At 37.5% G+C, this 17,040-nt stretch overlaps 1 protein-coding gene across 1 annotated transcript in view; it reads left to right on the top strand.

Moving 5' to 3' along the window:
• The first annotated feature begins 5,779 nt into the window (after positions 1-5,779).
• FAM81B (family with sequence similarity 81 member B) overlaps positions 5,780-17,040 on the top strand; it is a 93,116-nt gene continuing 81,855 nt past the window's right edge. Inside the window, exons 1-2 of the mRNA XM_044680493.1 lie at positions 5,780-5,860; positions 6,232-6,345. Of these exons, the coding sequence (XP_044536428.1) occupies positions 5,780-5,860; positions 6,232-6,345 (195 nt within the window). The remainder of the gene's footprint in view (positions 5,861-6,231; positions 6,346-17,040) is intronic.

Here is a 17,040-nt window from a genome sequence, read left to right as displayed (position 1 = left end):
CAGTGCCAGGAACACAGTTCTTAAAATGCTTTAAAAAAATTTTTTATTGGCTGACTAATTTACTACTCTTTATACTGATGCCCTGAACTGACAAGTTTTTAATATGTGCTTTCTCTGTGCACATTCTCTATATTTTTGTTCTTCCCCAGGGGAAATATGGTAACATAGGGAAATATTCCCATGCTAGAGAGTATTTCTTGACACTTAACTTCCTGTGCAGTTTGATTAAATGTTTCTTGCTTTGAATTTCTTTGCCCTCTGGCTGTGATCTGTCATGTTATGGTTTTGAGTGTAAGCTGATCCACAAGGTACATCAAGACAGGTCTGTATAGAAGAGGTATCATGGATGCTACAGGTGATGGGGAAGGGTTAGGCACCATATCCTATAAAATAATTACGCAGTGATGCTGTGCTTTAAGAGTTATAAAACCTGTGATTCCAGAATCCTTAGAGTCTCTCCAGGCTTAGTTTTGCAATTCTAGCTATTAAAGCTCTCTCCTTCCTCAGATTATATTGTATTTATGTATCTGTTTATATATTGTGTCCCAGAAGGAAATGTAAGCTCCTTGAGGGCAAGAACTGTTCTCTTTGTTTTTGTCTTGTATTCCTAATGTCTCGTATAGTGACTTATATGTTGTTAAATATTTATTGAACAATTCAATGAAGTAGTAAGTACAAATATTATTTCCACTTTATATGAGGATATTTAAACTCAGAGATTTTAACGAATTTGTCCACAGTTGCACAGCTAAGGGTCAACATGTGAACACCATTCCTGTTTCCAAGTCTAATGTTTTTGATACTACAGCACGCTATTTCTTCTCCAGCATGTGCATATGTGTTGTTCACCTCTGTAGGATTTAGAAATACTGTTTCTACATGTGTAAACTATTTTTCACAGTTAAGAAAGTCTGTGTTTTAAGTTGAATGACAATGTGTTACTGTTCCCCATGGTTTTTTTTTTCTCCTGAATTTTTACATTATTGCAAGGAATGAAGACTACTCAAATTTATAACATCGGTCACCACTATTAGTTCAGCTTATTTATTCAGCTGCTGTAACCACTTATTAGCAGAAGCCAGGAGTTAGGGCTGGGAGTTGTGGGCAGAAAACAGGAGCCAAGGGAATGAAATGTGAATTCATCATAGCAGTTTGTAATTAGGAGCCCAGATACAAGTTGTTTGTTAGGAAGTATCATAGGTTTGATAGTAAATAATCAAAACTAAGAGCAAGAGCTAGAAGGAGGAAGAATGGCCAAGCATAAACTGAAGGTAAGGAATTGCTGCAAATTACTCGTTAGAACCTAATGAGAAGTTGGGTATCATCTTAGTAAAGAGGCTAGAGTGGTTTGCCATTTCTTTTTGCAGTGGATACAATGGATCCTTTTTTCCTCAGGCAATCAGAGTGACTTGCCCAGGGTCACACAGCTAGGAATATGTTTGTGTGTGGAATATGTGGCTTTGGGAGAGGTACTAGCAATAATTAGGAAATGAGGAAAAGAGGTGGTGTTGAAAGAGAACTATTATCACACAGGTAGAAGATGAATACCAATCTGTGTGTGTGTGTATGTGTGTGTGTGTCTGTGTGTGTAACTTATGATAAAGAGGAGAAACAGAAACAGAGAGGAAAAAAAAAGACAGAGATCAACCATCAGGGCTTGTCTTTTGGATTGACGAAGTAGTGGGCAGAAACCAATTCCGAGTTATATGACAGAAACCAGTAAGGTTTTCTTGCCCCATAAAATACTGATGGCAGAGTGTTGTTATTTATTTCAATTTATTTGGATTAGGACATTATTCCTGTTTGACTACAAATACTCATGGAAAAGGTATTTCCTTCCTAGTGAGATCCTTTTTTATAAATGGTTGAGATTGCAGCATTAAGAGAATAGATAAAGGGGAAAGTAGGAGCATGAATCATGTAACCATGTTAAAAATGAATATTAATAAATGTTAAAAAAAAAGAAAGATAGCATGATAAATGGGTTTGGATAAGACAAAAGAAACTTTTCTAACTGCTCTTGAGAATGGCACTTGATGGCAGGGGACAGAAAAACTTCAAAGACAAACTATGCTGAGCCTCTTACAAAATTGGAAGACCTCCCTCCCAAGATTCTAACAAATGGTCTTAGGACTAGTCTACTGGGTCAGGCACTGTATTTTGCCTTCCTCATCTTTTCCTGATGAACTGCTATTGATCCTTTAGAGCAGTGATTCCCAAAGTGGGTGCCATCGCCCCCTGGTGGGTGCTGCAGAGATCCAGGAGAGTGGTGATGGCCACAGGTGCATTTGGGGGCAGTGAATAACTGTAAGGGGGTGGTGATAGTATGTGACGGGGGCACTAAGTAATATTTTTTCTGGAAAGGGTGTGGCAGGCCAAAAAAGTTTGGGAACCACTGCTTTAGAGCATAAGTCAAATATTATTTCCTCCATGAAGTCTGTCCTGACCTTCATAGTTAGTGCACTCATGATATTTTTATGTTGTAATCATCTGAGTTTGTGTCTCATCTCCCGACTAGACAATAAGCATCATGATCATATTTTATCTATATCAGTCATTATCATCATCATCATCACTAGCATCTATACCAAATTTTAATATTTAAAAGTACTTTACATAGCTTCAATATAAGCCCTCTACACAGGCACTTAATAAAAGCTTATTGAATGAACGACCAAATAAATGAATGAATAATATGGAATGGTGAAAAACAGTGTAATGAAATGTAGCTTATTCAATGAGTGAGGAGACCAGAGCTCAGTTCCTTGCTCTGTCAATTGACCTTTGGCAAATCATTAGCCTGAACCTCAGATTTCGTATATGTAAATGTCCATTTGTAGGAATGTAAATGGACATAAAGTAGGAATAATAATTATAGTACCTACTTCACACAGCTATTGTAAAGAGCATATGAGACAGTGAATACAAATTGTTTTATAACAGTTATTATTATTTCCAACAGATGATGCCTGATTAAATCATTGCCAAATTTCACTCTTTCCTTGTATCGGATCAAATTAGACATAAGAGAAGAAGATCCACAGATTTCTATCATGACAGCTGCCATATATCTGGCACTTTAGAATTTACAAAGCACTTTTATAAACATACAAAGTTATACAACAATATCAGCAGAAAACAATGTTATATGCAATTTATAATTGTTGTTCAGTCATGTCTGAGTCTTCATGACCCCGTGGACCATAAGTACCTGTGGGATTGTCCTGGCAAAGAGGCTAGAATTGTTTGCCATTTTCTTCTCCAAGTGATACAGTAGATCCTTCTTTCCCCAAGCAATCAGAGGTTAAGCCCAGAGACAAACAGCTAGGAAATATCTAAAGCCAGATTTGAATTCAGACCTTTCTGACTCACTTGGCTGCTTCCTAGGAATACAGAAGTTAAGTCATTTACCCAAGGTCACACAGCTGCAAAGTGTTCAAGGCTGGATTTGAACTCAGGTCTTTCTGACTCCAGGCCCAGTGCTCTTAACCTACCTCTGCCTCTATGCATCTAAATAATTAATTAGGCAAATTTGTATTAATTGATAGAAATAAAGATGTAATACAGTGTCAATAACCTTTTATGCTCCAACAAATAGCAAATAAGTATGCAAATAGCACAAATTAAAATTAAAACACTTGCTCCTTGTTTGTAGCTTCAGCAACATCATAAAGCAATTAATAGTCAAAAAACTATTTGCATAAACAAAATACCTTAGTAGCAGATTGAGCTAATTTGTCCCAAAGGAAGAGGAAAAATTGTCCTAATGAGACTATCCCAAATAAAATTAGAAAAAGCACATCTTTCTTAGAATCAAAGTTGCAAATATTACAGTAAATTATCACAAAATGTAAAAAAAATCTCAGAAATACATAAACAAACATGGAAAATGCATTGAAAAGAAGCTGGACTAATCACCCACACAAGGTAGAGAAAAGTCAAAAAATAAATTACCTGAGGAGGGACACAAAGGGGAATAAAAAAACATAAAATAAGACAAAAATTAAAATAGGAATTAAAATATTAAATAAAAATGGTCACTGAATAAAAACATATGAAACAAAGTTACTGAAAAAGTGAAGGAAACAAAATTTATTCCAAGAAGCATAAATAAAAGTTGGCTTAGGAAGCGGATCAAAAGAAATCCATCAAAAAGAATCCCAAACATGGAAGAAAAATAAAATAATCTTACCAAAAAAAATTAAAAACAAACTCATCCCAGAAATGGAAGGAAAAAAACGGCTATAAGAATGAGATACCCAGTGTAACATAAAGTGAATACCCCCAAGTGTAGCATGAGGCAACCAGTTTATAGGATAGACATTTATTTAGACCCATTGAGGAGATCTGGTTTGGTTGAGGTCAAATTGATAGAAAAGCTTCCAATGGCACTTGACTTCAGATGCAGCAACTTCAGTTGGATGGCGTTGTTTTTTAAAATCTATTTATGTTTATTGGTTTGTTCATTTTTAACCTTCATATTTAAAATTTTTGATTTCCAAATTCTCTCCCTATATCCCCTGAGCCTCTCTCTTGAGCCCCTCACCAACCCATTGAGAAAGCAAGCAATATGATGGCTATTATAAATGTGAAATCATACAAAACATTTTTCCATATTAGCCATTGCAACATCAGTTTCTCAGACCTTATCCTGCAGGAGACTTATTCCCCTATCAATGTGTTTTTGTCTACGGCAGGGGTTCTTAAACTCCCTGAATTTTTTTTAATATTTTGAATTTTTATTTTACTTTAATTTGTTTCCTTTGTATTCTATGTATTTTATTTTGTTCATTTGAAAATATTATTCTGAGAAGTCCACAGACTTTACCAGACTGTCAAAGAAGTTCATGACATAAAAAAAGTTTAGAAATTCCACTCTAGGAGTTTCTTGGGGTTTTTTATCAGTTGACTCATTTTCTATGTCTCTCTTGGGAATGTAAAGGGGCTACTTTTTCTCTTGTCCACTGGCTCCCTCTGAGAGCTCAAAGAACCAAAGGGAGGTTCCTCTACCACTATTTTATTGGCTGCTATCATTACTCTCAAGAGATAAGATTGGTGACCAACTTTTCTTGATGTTTATATCAAACAATTGGATTTACAACAGAAAAGAAAATATTTCAGTCAAGGTAACAAAGCATGAGCAAGAGTCACTTTTTCCTGGATGTCTGGGAAAGGAGAATAGGCTTCTCTTACATGATTCTTTACACTCCCAGAATGGAGATGTGGAGAATTCTGGCAGGAAATGGAGGGCTGCTCCCCTACCAAGGATGGAGGAAAGGGAAAAAATTGGATGTGTGTGACATTTACCAGCCTACTCCACTATTTCCTGCTTCTAATAAAAGAGAGGATGGATTGTTCCTAAGCTTCTAATTGCCATCCCGTACAAGCAGCAGCTCCCAAGAGCCCCAATGTGCAAGAGATTCAGGGTGGGAAAAGAACCTCGTGCCAGGGCAAAATCCCTGTAATATATCTATTTGACCCACAATTTCACATGGCTTAAGAAGATGAACTATTTTTCTCCCTTTACCCCAGAGTCCTCAATAACATGTGCAAACTTCCCTGTTTCCTGTGACCTATAAGTAAAACTCTTTTTAGTTGTCCTAAGAACTTTTAGCATCCAGGCTCAATAGCAAACTCTCCCAGACTTACAAACTTGAGGCTGCATATAAATAAAGTCATTTCATCATTAACAAGGGATGTGAAGAAAAAAACTATGGAAGATTCTGGCAGTTTCCAGATTCTAAAACCCTTGACATCACAGAACCATGATGTAGTCACAATGGCCAGCGTTTCCCTAGGCTGGACAGCCAGATACTTGGAACATAATAAAGATGCAATGCTCACTGAAATTTGGTTTGCTGTAACACACCTAAGAACCCAAGCATCATGAATTCAGGTATCTATTTCTTCTTTTTCTCTCATTCATATTTCTTAGCAGAGACATTAAAGAATTAAAACCTAAAGAGTCCTCATGTTTGGGAATGCAATGACAAATCATTTTTATTCTTTTTGTATCTCTTTTATCTTAAAAGATGAACTCTCCTAAAGAATACTCCTAGGAGTGTCTCAAGGAATAATGAGCAACTTATATTCTAGTTGTTAGTAGGTATGGGGGGAGGGAGGGACACAGAGATCTCTTCTATGTTGGGAGCTGCTTTTTATTAGAAACAGCACTCCAAGAAGAAAAATAAGAAAATCTCCCTCGCTTATTCAGTTCTTTATCTGATTCAGCATTCTGGTAACCTAGAGACTGAAGTAAACAAAAGTACCTCTGAGACAGCCAACAAGGAGACCTGTAAAATTGATGGCTCCCTAACCGATGCTGCTGGTGAAACACTCACAAAAGCAAGTATTGCAGGGTCTTGATATTTGGGGGTAGAACATTCTGCTTTAAGGGATTTTACAATGTTAATGTTGTTTAGAGGGTTCCAAAAACCTACTGCAAAAGGACTTACACTCCCAAGGTTAAATCTTTTATCCTATGTAAGATGCTGGCAGCTACATGAGGAAAAGGCAATTTTTTTTAAATGAGTTTTTATTGATGTCTTTTTTTTTAAACATCAGCAAAAATTTCCCCAGCATACCTCCCTTAACTTCTCCCAGAGAGTGATAATATAACAAAAAAAAAATTCTTAAAGGACAAAAGAAGAAAAAAATCAAAATTTATCAAAAATCACTCACAGAAATTTGAAAATATGTGCAATGTGCCACACTCATGAACCTTTAGCCTCCCTCTACAAAGGGGAAGAGAAGGGTGCTTCCAATACCTAATGACTTGGTTTTCAGAATAGTTAGATTGGTATCAGAATCAAATAATCAGAATAATCAGTTCTGATAAGGAACTTCTGATTTCCCTCATTTTGAATTATGCCTGTATCTTGTAATTTTGCAACATCATTTTTATTATGTTGTGTGTGCGCTTGTTCTTTCTGTTCACATTGTCATAGTCATTGCCTATATTGCTTTCTTGGCTCTGCTTTCTTCATCCTGCCTCAGGCTATGTAGAGCTTTCCATGCTTCTCAGAATCCATCACATTTGTTGTGAAAAAAACAAAGTTCTGATTTAATTTTGTTGGATTGGGGCAAAGGACTGTCTGGTCCCCTTGACAATTGGATTTCTAGGATGCAGTATCAAAAAATGAGGTTAGATTAATGGAGAGAGGAGGGCGATGATGGTTCATTCTGTTTGGCCTGTGAATTTCTTTGTATAGTAATAGGCAAGTTCTGAAGAGGAAACTCTCTCCACCAGTGAATTCAAATCAGGACCTGCTATGCAAACTAGATTGTCTGAGGTTTTGAGACAAGAAATTCAGAGTCTTGCCCAGGGTCACATAGACAGTAAAGGTCAGAATTTGGACTAGAATCCAGATCTTCCTGGCTCCAGGGCCAACTCTTGATTTTTAATGAAAGAAAAAAGCCTTGCCCTTCCAGGTTCTTCATCACGTGTGTGTGGAAGAGGCTAAATAAATGTAATGTTTCTTCTCTTAGCACTTTTCTATTCTCCCTTTAATTGTTTTTCTTAATAACAATAATAACGATAGCTAATAATTGTATAGTTTCTACTATGTTCCAGGAACTGTACTAAATGCTCTATAAATATTCCTTATTGGTAGGTAGTATGTCTGTTCTCTCCATAATAACTGCCACAGCAAAGTGATTTTTCTGGCAGAAGTAATTTGGAGAAAACCAAGAAGATGTGATGCTGAGTAGTGAACAATAGAAAAGTATTATGGTACAACAAAAATAGCAAAGAAAACAGTCAGAAGACCTGAGTTCAAAAACAGACTGCTTTAACTCTGGTTTTATTTTCCAAATCTATAAAATGAGGGAGTTTGACTGGAGGGCCTCTATCATAAGCTTAAAAAATTTCAATCAGTTTTCCTTTCACCCTCCCTGCCTACACCCACCCTACCCTAATTAGTGCAACCTGTGCACATTCATATAAAAGAAGGTTGTTGCTCTTTAGAGGTTTCTCAGTCCAGATAGATTCTTCTTGATCCCATTTGGGGTTTTCTTGGCAAAGATACTGGAGTGCTTTGTCATTTCCTTCTTTGGCTCATTCTACAGAGGAGGAAATTGAGGGAAATGGGATTAAGTGGCTTGCCCAGGGTCACACAGCTAGTAAGGGTCTGAGGCCAGATTTGAATTCAGAAAGATGTCTTCTTGACTCCACCAAAACACTTGGCTGCCTGGTAAAAGGAAGGTATAAAGTGCTAATTGAGCTTCCCAAGTGTTGGGTGGAGTAGGTAATAGAGAGACTATGCAGACAGGGACAAAAAAAACTTTAGTTATAGTAAATAATTTGGCCAGCAAAGCACTGTTACCAGGATCATCGGTGGGTCATGGGATTATATATGTAATGTGATATATAAGGCTTCCTTTTCATGGTATTTACTATAAAGGATACTTGCCTATTAGAAACTGAAAGTATTTCTCCTCCAGTATGAGATTACTTAGAATGTTTATGGGTTTTAGCCATTTGTATCACCCTTCACTATTTCAGTTGTGTGTGTGTGTACAATCTCTGCTTCAATTCTATTTAGCATTTCATATGCCAAACATATATTAAGACTCCTGTGTATATAAACTGAAAATTTGCAAACAGACCTACCCTGAACACCCACGTGAAAAAAAAGGTTTAATTCAATGGGAAAATGAATAATAAAGTTAAATTACCCAATATAGAGTGCAAATGGTGAGTTCCAATATTTTGTGAAAGATCTCAAATTTAATATTATGAGTTAATTAAAAGAGAGGCACTGAACATGTGTTTTAATTGGTACATGGAACTCCCAACTGAGGAAACTTTCTCTATCAATGTAGACTAATACCTTCTTTGCATTTTAGGGCCTTGGAGAGCTTCTCAGAGCACTGAGTCCAGCCAACAAACATTTCACTCACTACATACCAGGAACTATGCTAATCTCTGGGGATATTAAAAAAAAAAAAGGCAATAGATAGTCCCTGCTTTTGAGGAGCTCATAATCGAATGGGGGAGATAACCTATAAACAACTAAATACAAACAATATATAGAAGAAAAATTAGAAATAATCATAGACAGGAGACATTAGAATTAAGAGGGATTAGGAAAGGCTTCTTACAAAAAGTGAAATTTCAGCTGGGAACTGAGGCAAAGCAAGAAATGGAAATAAGGAGATATGAAATACAGGTATGGGGAACACCCCTTGAAAATGTAATTAGGAGGGAAACTGTATTTAATGCTTGTTCTCCCTTGTTTGCACCAGGTTGTGGAGGATTCTGAATGCCAGGATAAGGAGCTAGATCTTTATTCGATATCCAATAGTTAGCCAGTGAAGAATTTGACCAGAGGAGTGACATAATCCATGGTTATAATGAAGATTGAGAACAAGAGATATCAGTTTGAATCCTGGCTCTAACATTTATTGTGTGACCATAGGAGGTCACTTAACCTCCCTAGCCCTCATCTATAAAACAGAAATAATATTGCATTACTTATATCGTGGCGTTCTTATGAATAAGTACTATAAATATGAATTATTTTGTGCCTCTATTATTGCAGAAAATTAGTCTGGCAGTGATGAGAAACAGATTGGAATTGGAAGAGAGTGAATGGAGGCTCAAAGACAGGTCAAAAAGATATCACAAATCTAGGCAAGTAGCATTGAAGGCATGTAAGAGGGCAGTGGCAATGGACAATAGAGAGTAGGCTACAGGGGTGAGAACTATTATAGAATCAGTGGAAGTTGATTACTGATCTCATTAGAGAAGCAAGAGAGAACAAATGGTTTTAAACATGGAAGAGAGGGAGCATCAAGGTAGCAGAGTGAATAGAGCTCCAGGTTGGAGATTGGAGCACCTGGATTCAAATATGGACTCAAATGATTCCTAGCTGTCTGACCTTGGGCAAGTCACTTAACCCCAATTAACCTTTACCTTTCTTCTTTCTTAGAGTCTATATCGATTTTAAGACAGAAGGTAGGGGTTACAAAAGAGAGAGAGAGAGAGAGAGAGAGAGAGATCACAGATCCAAGCAGGTAGAAATGAAAGCATATGAAAGCAGTGGGCAGTAAACAATAGAGAGAAGGAGGCAGAGATGATAAATATTACAGAATCAATAGAAGTCAGTAACTGATTACATAGGAGAGAGAGGGGACAACAAATAATTTCAAACTTTGATTTGATTGGTCAGGCAGGTGGCTGTGCAATTGTCAGAAAGAAAACTCTGAAGTGAGAGGATGAATCATAAAATCTTAATTGGAAATGACCTCAAAAGTCATCCAATTTAAACTGTAACTCAGTACAACCACCTGGTGGACCTCCAACCTTTACTTAAAGAATTATATGTCCATGTTGCCTTCATCCCTTAAAAAGAATAAATCCTCACTTAATCCTACCTTCTTCTCCAGCTATCTTCCTATATCTATATCTCCTCTCCTCATATAAATTTGAAAAATCCATTCTTTCTGACTTCTTTCAAGTCCCAGCTAAACTCCCATCTACTGCCAGAAGCCTTCCTCTCTGTCCTCCTTAACCCCCAATGTAATCTTTTTTATACATAGTCACTAGCATATGGTCTCTCCCATTAAACTATGAGATCCCTTGAAAGCAGAGATAATTATTTTTTACATTTCTTTGTATCCCCAGAACTTTGTCCAGTGCCTGGTACTGGTAGGTGCTCAGTATAAAGTATACTTGTTGATTGACTGACTGACTGGATTTGGAAGTCACTGATGACCTTTGAGAGAATAGTTTCAGTAGAATATGGTAGGGAAGCCAATTTGTAAGGAACTAAGAAGAAAATGGATGATATAGAGAAATAGAGAAAGGGGTGGAGAATTTTTTCAAGGAATTGAAAGGAAGTAGGAAATGGAGTAAATGCTTGATTGAGGGAAGTATTGAGGGATTTTTTTTTGGATGTGTGCAACTTGCCTTCAGAGCTCGCTCTGGGGATCTATAAGCTTTCAGTTCTTCCAAAGTGGTATGATGTAAGGAAAGTTCTGTTTAACATAATACTTTCTTCATCTGTGCTCTGGTCTGATAGCAACACAAGCACTCTTTCTGCCTTGGAACTGTGATCAGGTCCCCTGCTCCCCTGTGGCCATAAGCATACAGGCAATGTGACAAAAGACTTGAACCCAGAGTCATCAAAGGGACCCCTGGATTCTCCTTCTGAGCAGTTGTCCAACTCCCCTTACTGTCTATAGCTGAGATCTCCAGAAGCCTTTTCAGGAGTGCTTTTTTAGAATTGGTCAACTCAAATCTTTACATATAGAAAGAGATACAGATATAGTTAAATAGATATATATGCGACTTTCCCATTCAGTCCCATAGAGGGATTAGACAACAATTAGGCACTGTTCAGTGAAGAACTGACTACTGAGGGGTGAGGAATCTATGAAAACTCTCATAGGGCAGGTATAAGAAACATGCCAATAAATGTTGCCATGGTACATATCTGCCAGCAATGACTCAAGGTTCTTAAGAGGAAGATCTCTGTCAGGCCAGCAGGACCTATCAGTTAACAAATCAACAAATGCATTGAAAAAAGGATTAAATCAAATCCAAGCCCAGATATGACTTTTAATATTAATTCAGAAACAAATGTCACAAAAGAGATGGAGAATCCTGATCAAGTGGCAAGAATTAGAGGTGAGTAGATTTGGACTCTACATTTGGCTGAAATGCTAGCTACATTATTGATCCTTTTGAGGTACTTGGACACAACAGTAGCCACGAGTACATACTTATCTGAGTGAATGGCAGCCGTTAATTTATTCAGGTAGCAGAAACTAAACAGTGGAAATAAAGTTTGAAAGTAAAATGTTCTCTGCCCTTGGGCAGTTGGTGAATCCATTTGTAAATGGACTGGTCTCTGCAGCTAGGCTTGAAGATAAACTCGGGTTGATTGTAGCCTAATCATTCACACACATCTGAAATCTTTTTAACTTTGAGTTTTCCTCCAGGGATGGGGATTTCAGGCCATCCTAAGTGACTCAACGTTTCCTTCTATGAATTTGCCACAAAGGATCTATCCCAAATGCTGGAGGCCTTCCTCAGTTGCTCCTGATATTGCAAGGAAACTAGCAGAACCTTCAGTCTGTCTATTTGTTACCCCTCATTATTACCTAACCAGTCCATCTTTTTTTTTTTTTTTAATAAACCCTTACCTTCCATCTTAGAATCAATACTGTGTATTGGTTCCAAGGGAGAAGAGCAGTAAGGCCTAGGCAATGAAGATTAAAAGACTTGCCCAGGTCTCACAGATAGGAAATGTCTGAAGTCAAATTTGAACCCAGGATTTCCTGTCTCCCTGGCTCTCTATCCACTGAGTCATCTAGCTGCCCCCTAATCTTTTTTTAATCATAAATTTGCTTGATATCTTCTTTTCTTTAATAAATAAACTCCTTCATAATTAACCTATTTGAATACATTTTTACATTTTTCAAACTACGTGTAAAAATAATTTTAATATTCATTTTTTTATTTGAGTTCTAGATTCTCTCCCTCCCTCTCCTCCTTCATCTTTGAGAAGGCAAATAATTTGATATCGATGATATATATGCAGTCATACAGAACATACTTTCATATTAGACATGTTTTGAAAGAAAACAGACCAAAAAATTATTAAAATAGTTTTTAAAAGTACGTTTTTCTTTCTATTCAGACTTCAGCAGTTCTTACCCTAGAGATGGATAGGATTTTTTATCATAAGTCCCTCAAAACTTTCTTGAATCATTGTATTACTGAGAATAACTAAATCATTCATAGTTGATCATTCTAACAATTTGTTATTACTATTTAAAATGTTCTGGTTCTGATCACTTCACTTTGCATCAGTTCATGTCAAGTCTTTCCAGGTTTTTCTAAAAGTATCTTGCTCACTATTTTATAGCATGATAGTATTCCATTAAAATCATATATGACAACTTGTTAAGCTATTCCTTAATTAATGAGCATGTCCACAATTACCAATTATTTTTGCCACCACAAAAAGAGATGCTATAAATATCTTTTGTACATGTACGTCCTTTTAATTTTTTTAATCCCTTTGGGATACAGATCCATTAGTGGTATCACTGGGTCAAAGGTTAATACAGTATTATAGTCCATTTTGTATAGTTCCAAATTGCTCTCCAAAATACTTGGATCAGTTCACAATTCCACTAATAGTAAACTAGCATCTCAATTTTCCTACATCCCTCTACCTTTCATCATTTTCCTTCTCCATCATATTTTCACATCTGATAAGTGTGAGGTGGTACCTCAGAACTGTTTTAATTTGCATTTCCCTAATCAGTAATAATTTAGAGCATTTTTCATGTGACTATAGTTAGCTTTGAGTTCTTCTGAAAATTGCATGTTCATATCATTTGACCATTTATCAATTGGATAATGGCATATTCTTATAAATTTGTCTCAGTTCTTTATGTATATGAAAGATGAGGACTTTGTCAGAGATACTTGCTGATGATATTCTTTATTTCATTTTGACTAGACTATAAACTGGGAGAAGAGAAGGAAGAAAACGTGCATTTATTAAATACTTAAAATGTTTATTGGCTGGGGCAGCCAGGTGGTACAGAGAATAGAACGCAAGACCCGGAGTCAGGAAGGCTTCTCTTCCTGAATTCAAATCTGGCCTCAGATACTTAGCTGTGTGACCCTAGGTTTAAGTCACTTAACTCAGTTTACTCGTGTGCAAAATGAGCTGGAAAAGGAAATAGCAAACTGCTCTAGTATCTCTGCTGAGAAAACCCCAAATGAGGCCATGAGGAGCTGAACATAAAGGAATGATGTTTAATTCTGTTTTAAATATTTTGTGATTGATCTGTCTCCAGGACATCTAGTTTGATATGTCCAAGATGCATATTATTTGAACGCCATATTTTTGTTCATTTTTATTCTAGCTTTGTACTGATTTTGAACTTTACTCTAAAAATAAGTTTTCTCTTTGTACAAAGATAAAATGGTTCAGGAATGACTCTCATATCAGGAATGAGTAATTATCTGTTAATATAAAATCTATTTTATTTTATTTTTCTGATGTTATTTGGTGCTCACCATGTTCAATGACTACTGAGTCTTTTCTCTAAGTGTTCACGATACATTGACAATCAGTATGTGTCAGAGGCAGGGATCAAACTTAGGTTTTCTGAGACTACAAGTCCTAACCTCTTTTCACCATGTCAAGCTACTTCTCTCCTGGAATTTATACCAAGTCAAAGCTTCCTGACTGTGTGTGTTGGACACCAGTTTGTAGTTGACTATAGTAGAATACCATACCTACTAAACCTCCAGTACCTAAATAATCCTCATTCTTCTACTCTCATTCTGTCATTCTGTCATTCTCTAATTTTCTCTCTCATTCTCTCTCTCTCTCTCTCTCTCTCTCTCTATATATATATATATATATATATGTGTGTGTGTGTGTGTGTGTGTGTGTGTGTGTGTGTGTGTGTGTATGTATGTGTATGTCTGTAGGTCTCTAAACATATGTATATATCATGTGTACATATAAAATACATATTAAATATACTTGACTTTTCTGCCTTTTCTTATCTAAACCTGTGCTTTCATTGATAAGGGAAAGTTAAAATGTGAGAGATCCATCCAGGGGTTCAGATTAGCAAATAGTCTCTGACACAGTCTTAGAGAGTAGTCTAGTGGCATGGAGTGGTTAGATGACTTGTTCATTGTCTCACAGCTAATAGGTATCAGAAATAGAATTTGAATGCAGGTCTCCTTGATTCTGAGAACAGTCTTCTATTCACTCTACAATTCTTCTTCTCCCCTCTTAAAAATATTTCTAAAAGTATAAGTTTGGGAGTAGATACATTATCATTATTATAATGATTTTCTCATTCCTTCCAGTATAGTATCACTACATTTTGTGTCCTCTTTGCAAATTTTGTATCTCAGTTATCTTTAATTGAAGGGTTCCAGGTATGAACAAATCATGAAAGTATTAAAGATATATTCAAAATCTGACTCTAATGATTAAGGTGCTCATGGACCAGATTTATGGATATATTTCTGATATTTCACATGATTGATTTCTGGATCCTTGAATTTAATTTTGTGGAACTCTAACTTCTCCCCATGTCTGTAGTCTGGAAGGCTGGCATGCAATTTCTATAGCTTCTTTGTAATGGCAAAGGTACTCACTCAGCATTTGTATGAGATAGTGCCAGGATTATAGAGGAAGTAGGACTTCCAGTTGAGCTTCTGGTCTGGAACCAGTTAGGCCAGTATGTTGGGTTCCTTTCTTTTGTCTTGTTGCTGATTGCCAATATGATACTAATGTCTCTATCACTCCACCTATTTGATTAACAATCCCCAATTCCTGGAAACCTCAATAAAACTCAGTTCACCTGTCCATCTCTTTCTCTCTCACCATCAGAGAAGAAGCTGACAGGCTGAAGAATCCTGTGTCTCTGTGCCTATTTTCTCTCTTTATGTCCTTCCTACCTTAATCTTTAACCCTTCCACCCATATTCCCTCAGTCACCAGCTTCCCTTTCAGCTGCTCAACCCACGCAAGCAAGAATATCTTGTAGCTGCAGGATGGCTACATTAATCACAGTAATTTATGGATAATCAATTGCCAGGTATACCTGTACTTTGCACTGGGTACAATAATCTGCTATTCAAATATCTTTGAAACAAAAATACTTGGCTATACATTCTTTTCACCTTTAGTTAACATGTCATAAATAATTCCTTATGTGATGTTATTCCACAGCTTTTCATTTATGACTTCCCAAACTCTATTGTATAAGGACTTTCTGTGAGGTTTGTTCATTTAAAAATTAGCAAATGCCTCTATGGTCACTGAACTTCCATTTCCCCTTCAGAAAAAGGGAAGAATTATATTTCAAAACAAATTGGATTACCAGTAGCCAAAAGGGTCTGGAGTTATATTCAACAGGGAAATGTTCAACAATGGTGAAAGATTTTAGAGTAAATATATATGGGTTTCAAATGCAAGTACTCAGGGGACAGCTAGGTGACTCAGTGGATTGAGAGTTGGGACTAGAGATGGGAGATCCTGGGTTCAAATCTGGCCTCAGAGGTTCCGGGTTAAGATGGTGGCAGAGTAAGAAGCAGCTCTTAACCTCTCCTGACCGAAACACACAAAACTCCTCAAGGGGACATAAAAACAAGTCCAGACGAACGGAGGAACCCCACAACAGGGCACAGCGTGGAAGGTACGTGGAATCGAGGCATCTCCATGCTATAAAGGGGTGAAACAGCTCTCACTAAATCGCGGGCTGAGCAACCACCCTACCCCCACCCCCTCCACACACAACACCTATAGTGCCAAGGCCAGCTAGGAAGAGGTGGAGCAAGTTTGGGGCACCCATTGAGTCATTGGCGGCTCCGGGGCCTGTTCCTGAGAGTGGCGGGATTTGGGACCCCAGGAAGCTAGCTTGAGCACGGGAGCAGGACGCCGGGAGCGGACGCAGGGCACAGAGTGCGGGCTGAGAGCGCAGGCACGGGTGGAGGCGTGGGTGGAGGCAGACACTGCCAAGAGCTAAAGCTCTGAAACCCTGAGTGGGGAACCAGTGCAGACGGGTATACGACTGTGGAAGCAGCGCCCTGAGACTTGTAAAGAAACCTCCAGCAGAGGATCAAGCAAGGGGGGTCTACCAGGGGGCTTGACCTTGGAAAAAACCAGACAGACCTCAGGAGTCAAAAGACCGCGGACAGACCCTGAGCGCAAGGATAAACCTGAGAAGCTGCTGGGCTAATGATGGCTACCCAGTCTCAGGAAGCTCAGAAGAGAAAGATTAACAACAATAAAAAGAAGTCTTTAACACTCGACAACTTTTACATAGAGAAAATCCAGGCAACCGAGCAAACAGAGGAGGAGAACAAACAAGCATCCAGACCCTCCTCAAATAAGGAAAACTCCTCACAAGCTATGGAAGAGTCCAAAACTGAGATTTTGAGGAAAATGGAAGAGATCTGGCAAGAAAATAACAGTTTAAAAAGGTAGAATCCTGCAATTGGAAAGTGAGGCTCAGAAACCAAATGACTGATAAGCAAATTGAACAC

The sequence above is a fragment of the Gracilinanus agilis genome, chromosome 1, assembly GCF_016433145.1.
Source record: "Gracilinanus agilis isolate LMUSP501 chromosome 1, AgileGrace, whole genome shotgun sequence".
Lineage (NCBI taxonomy): Eukaryota > Metazoa > Chordata > Mammalia > Didelphimorphia > Didelphidae > Gracilinanus > Gracilinanus agilis.
The sequence above is the reverse complement of the archived record's forward strand: the minus strand, read 5'-3'. Positions and strand labels throughout refer to the sequence as shown.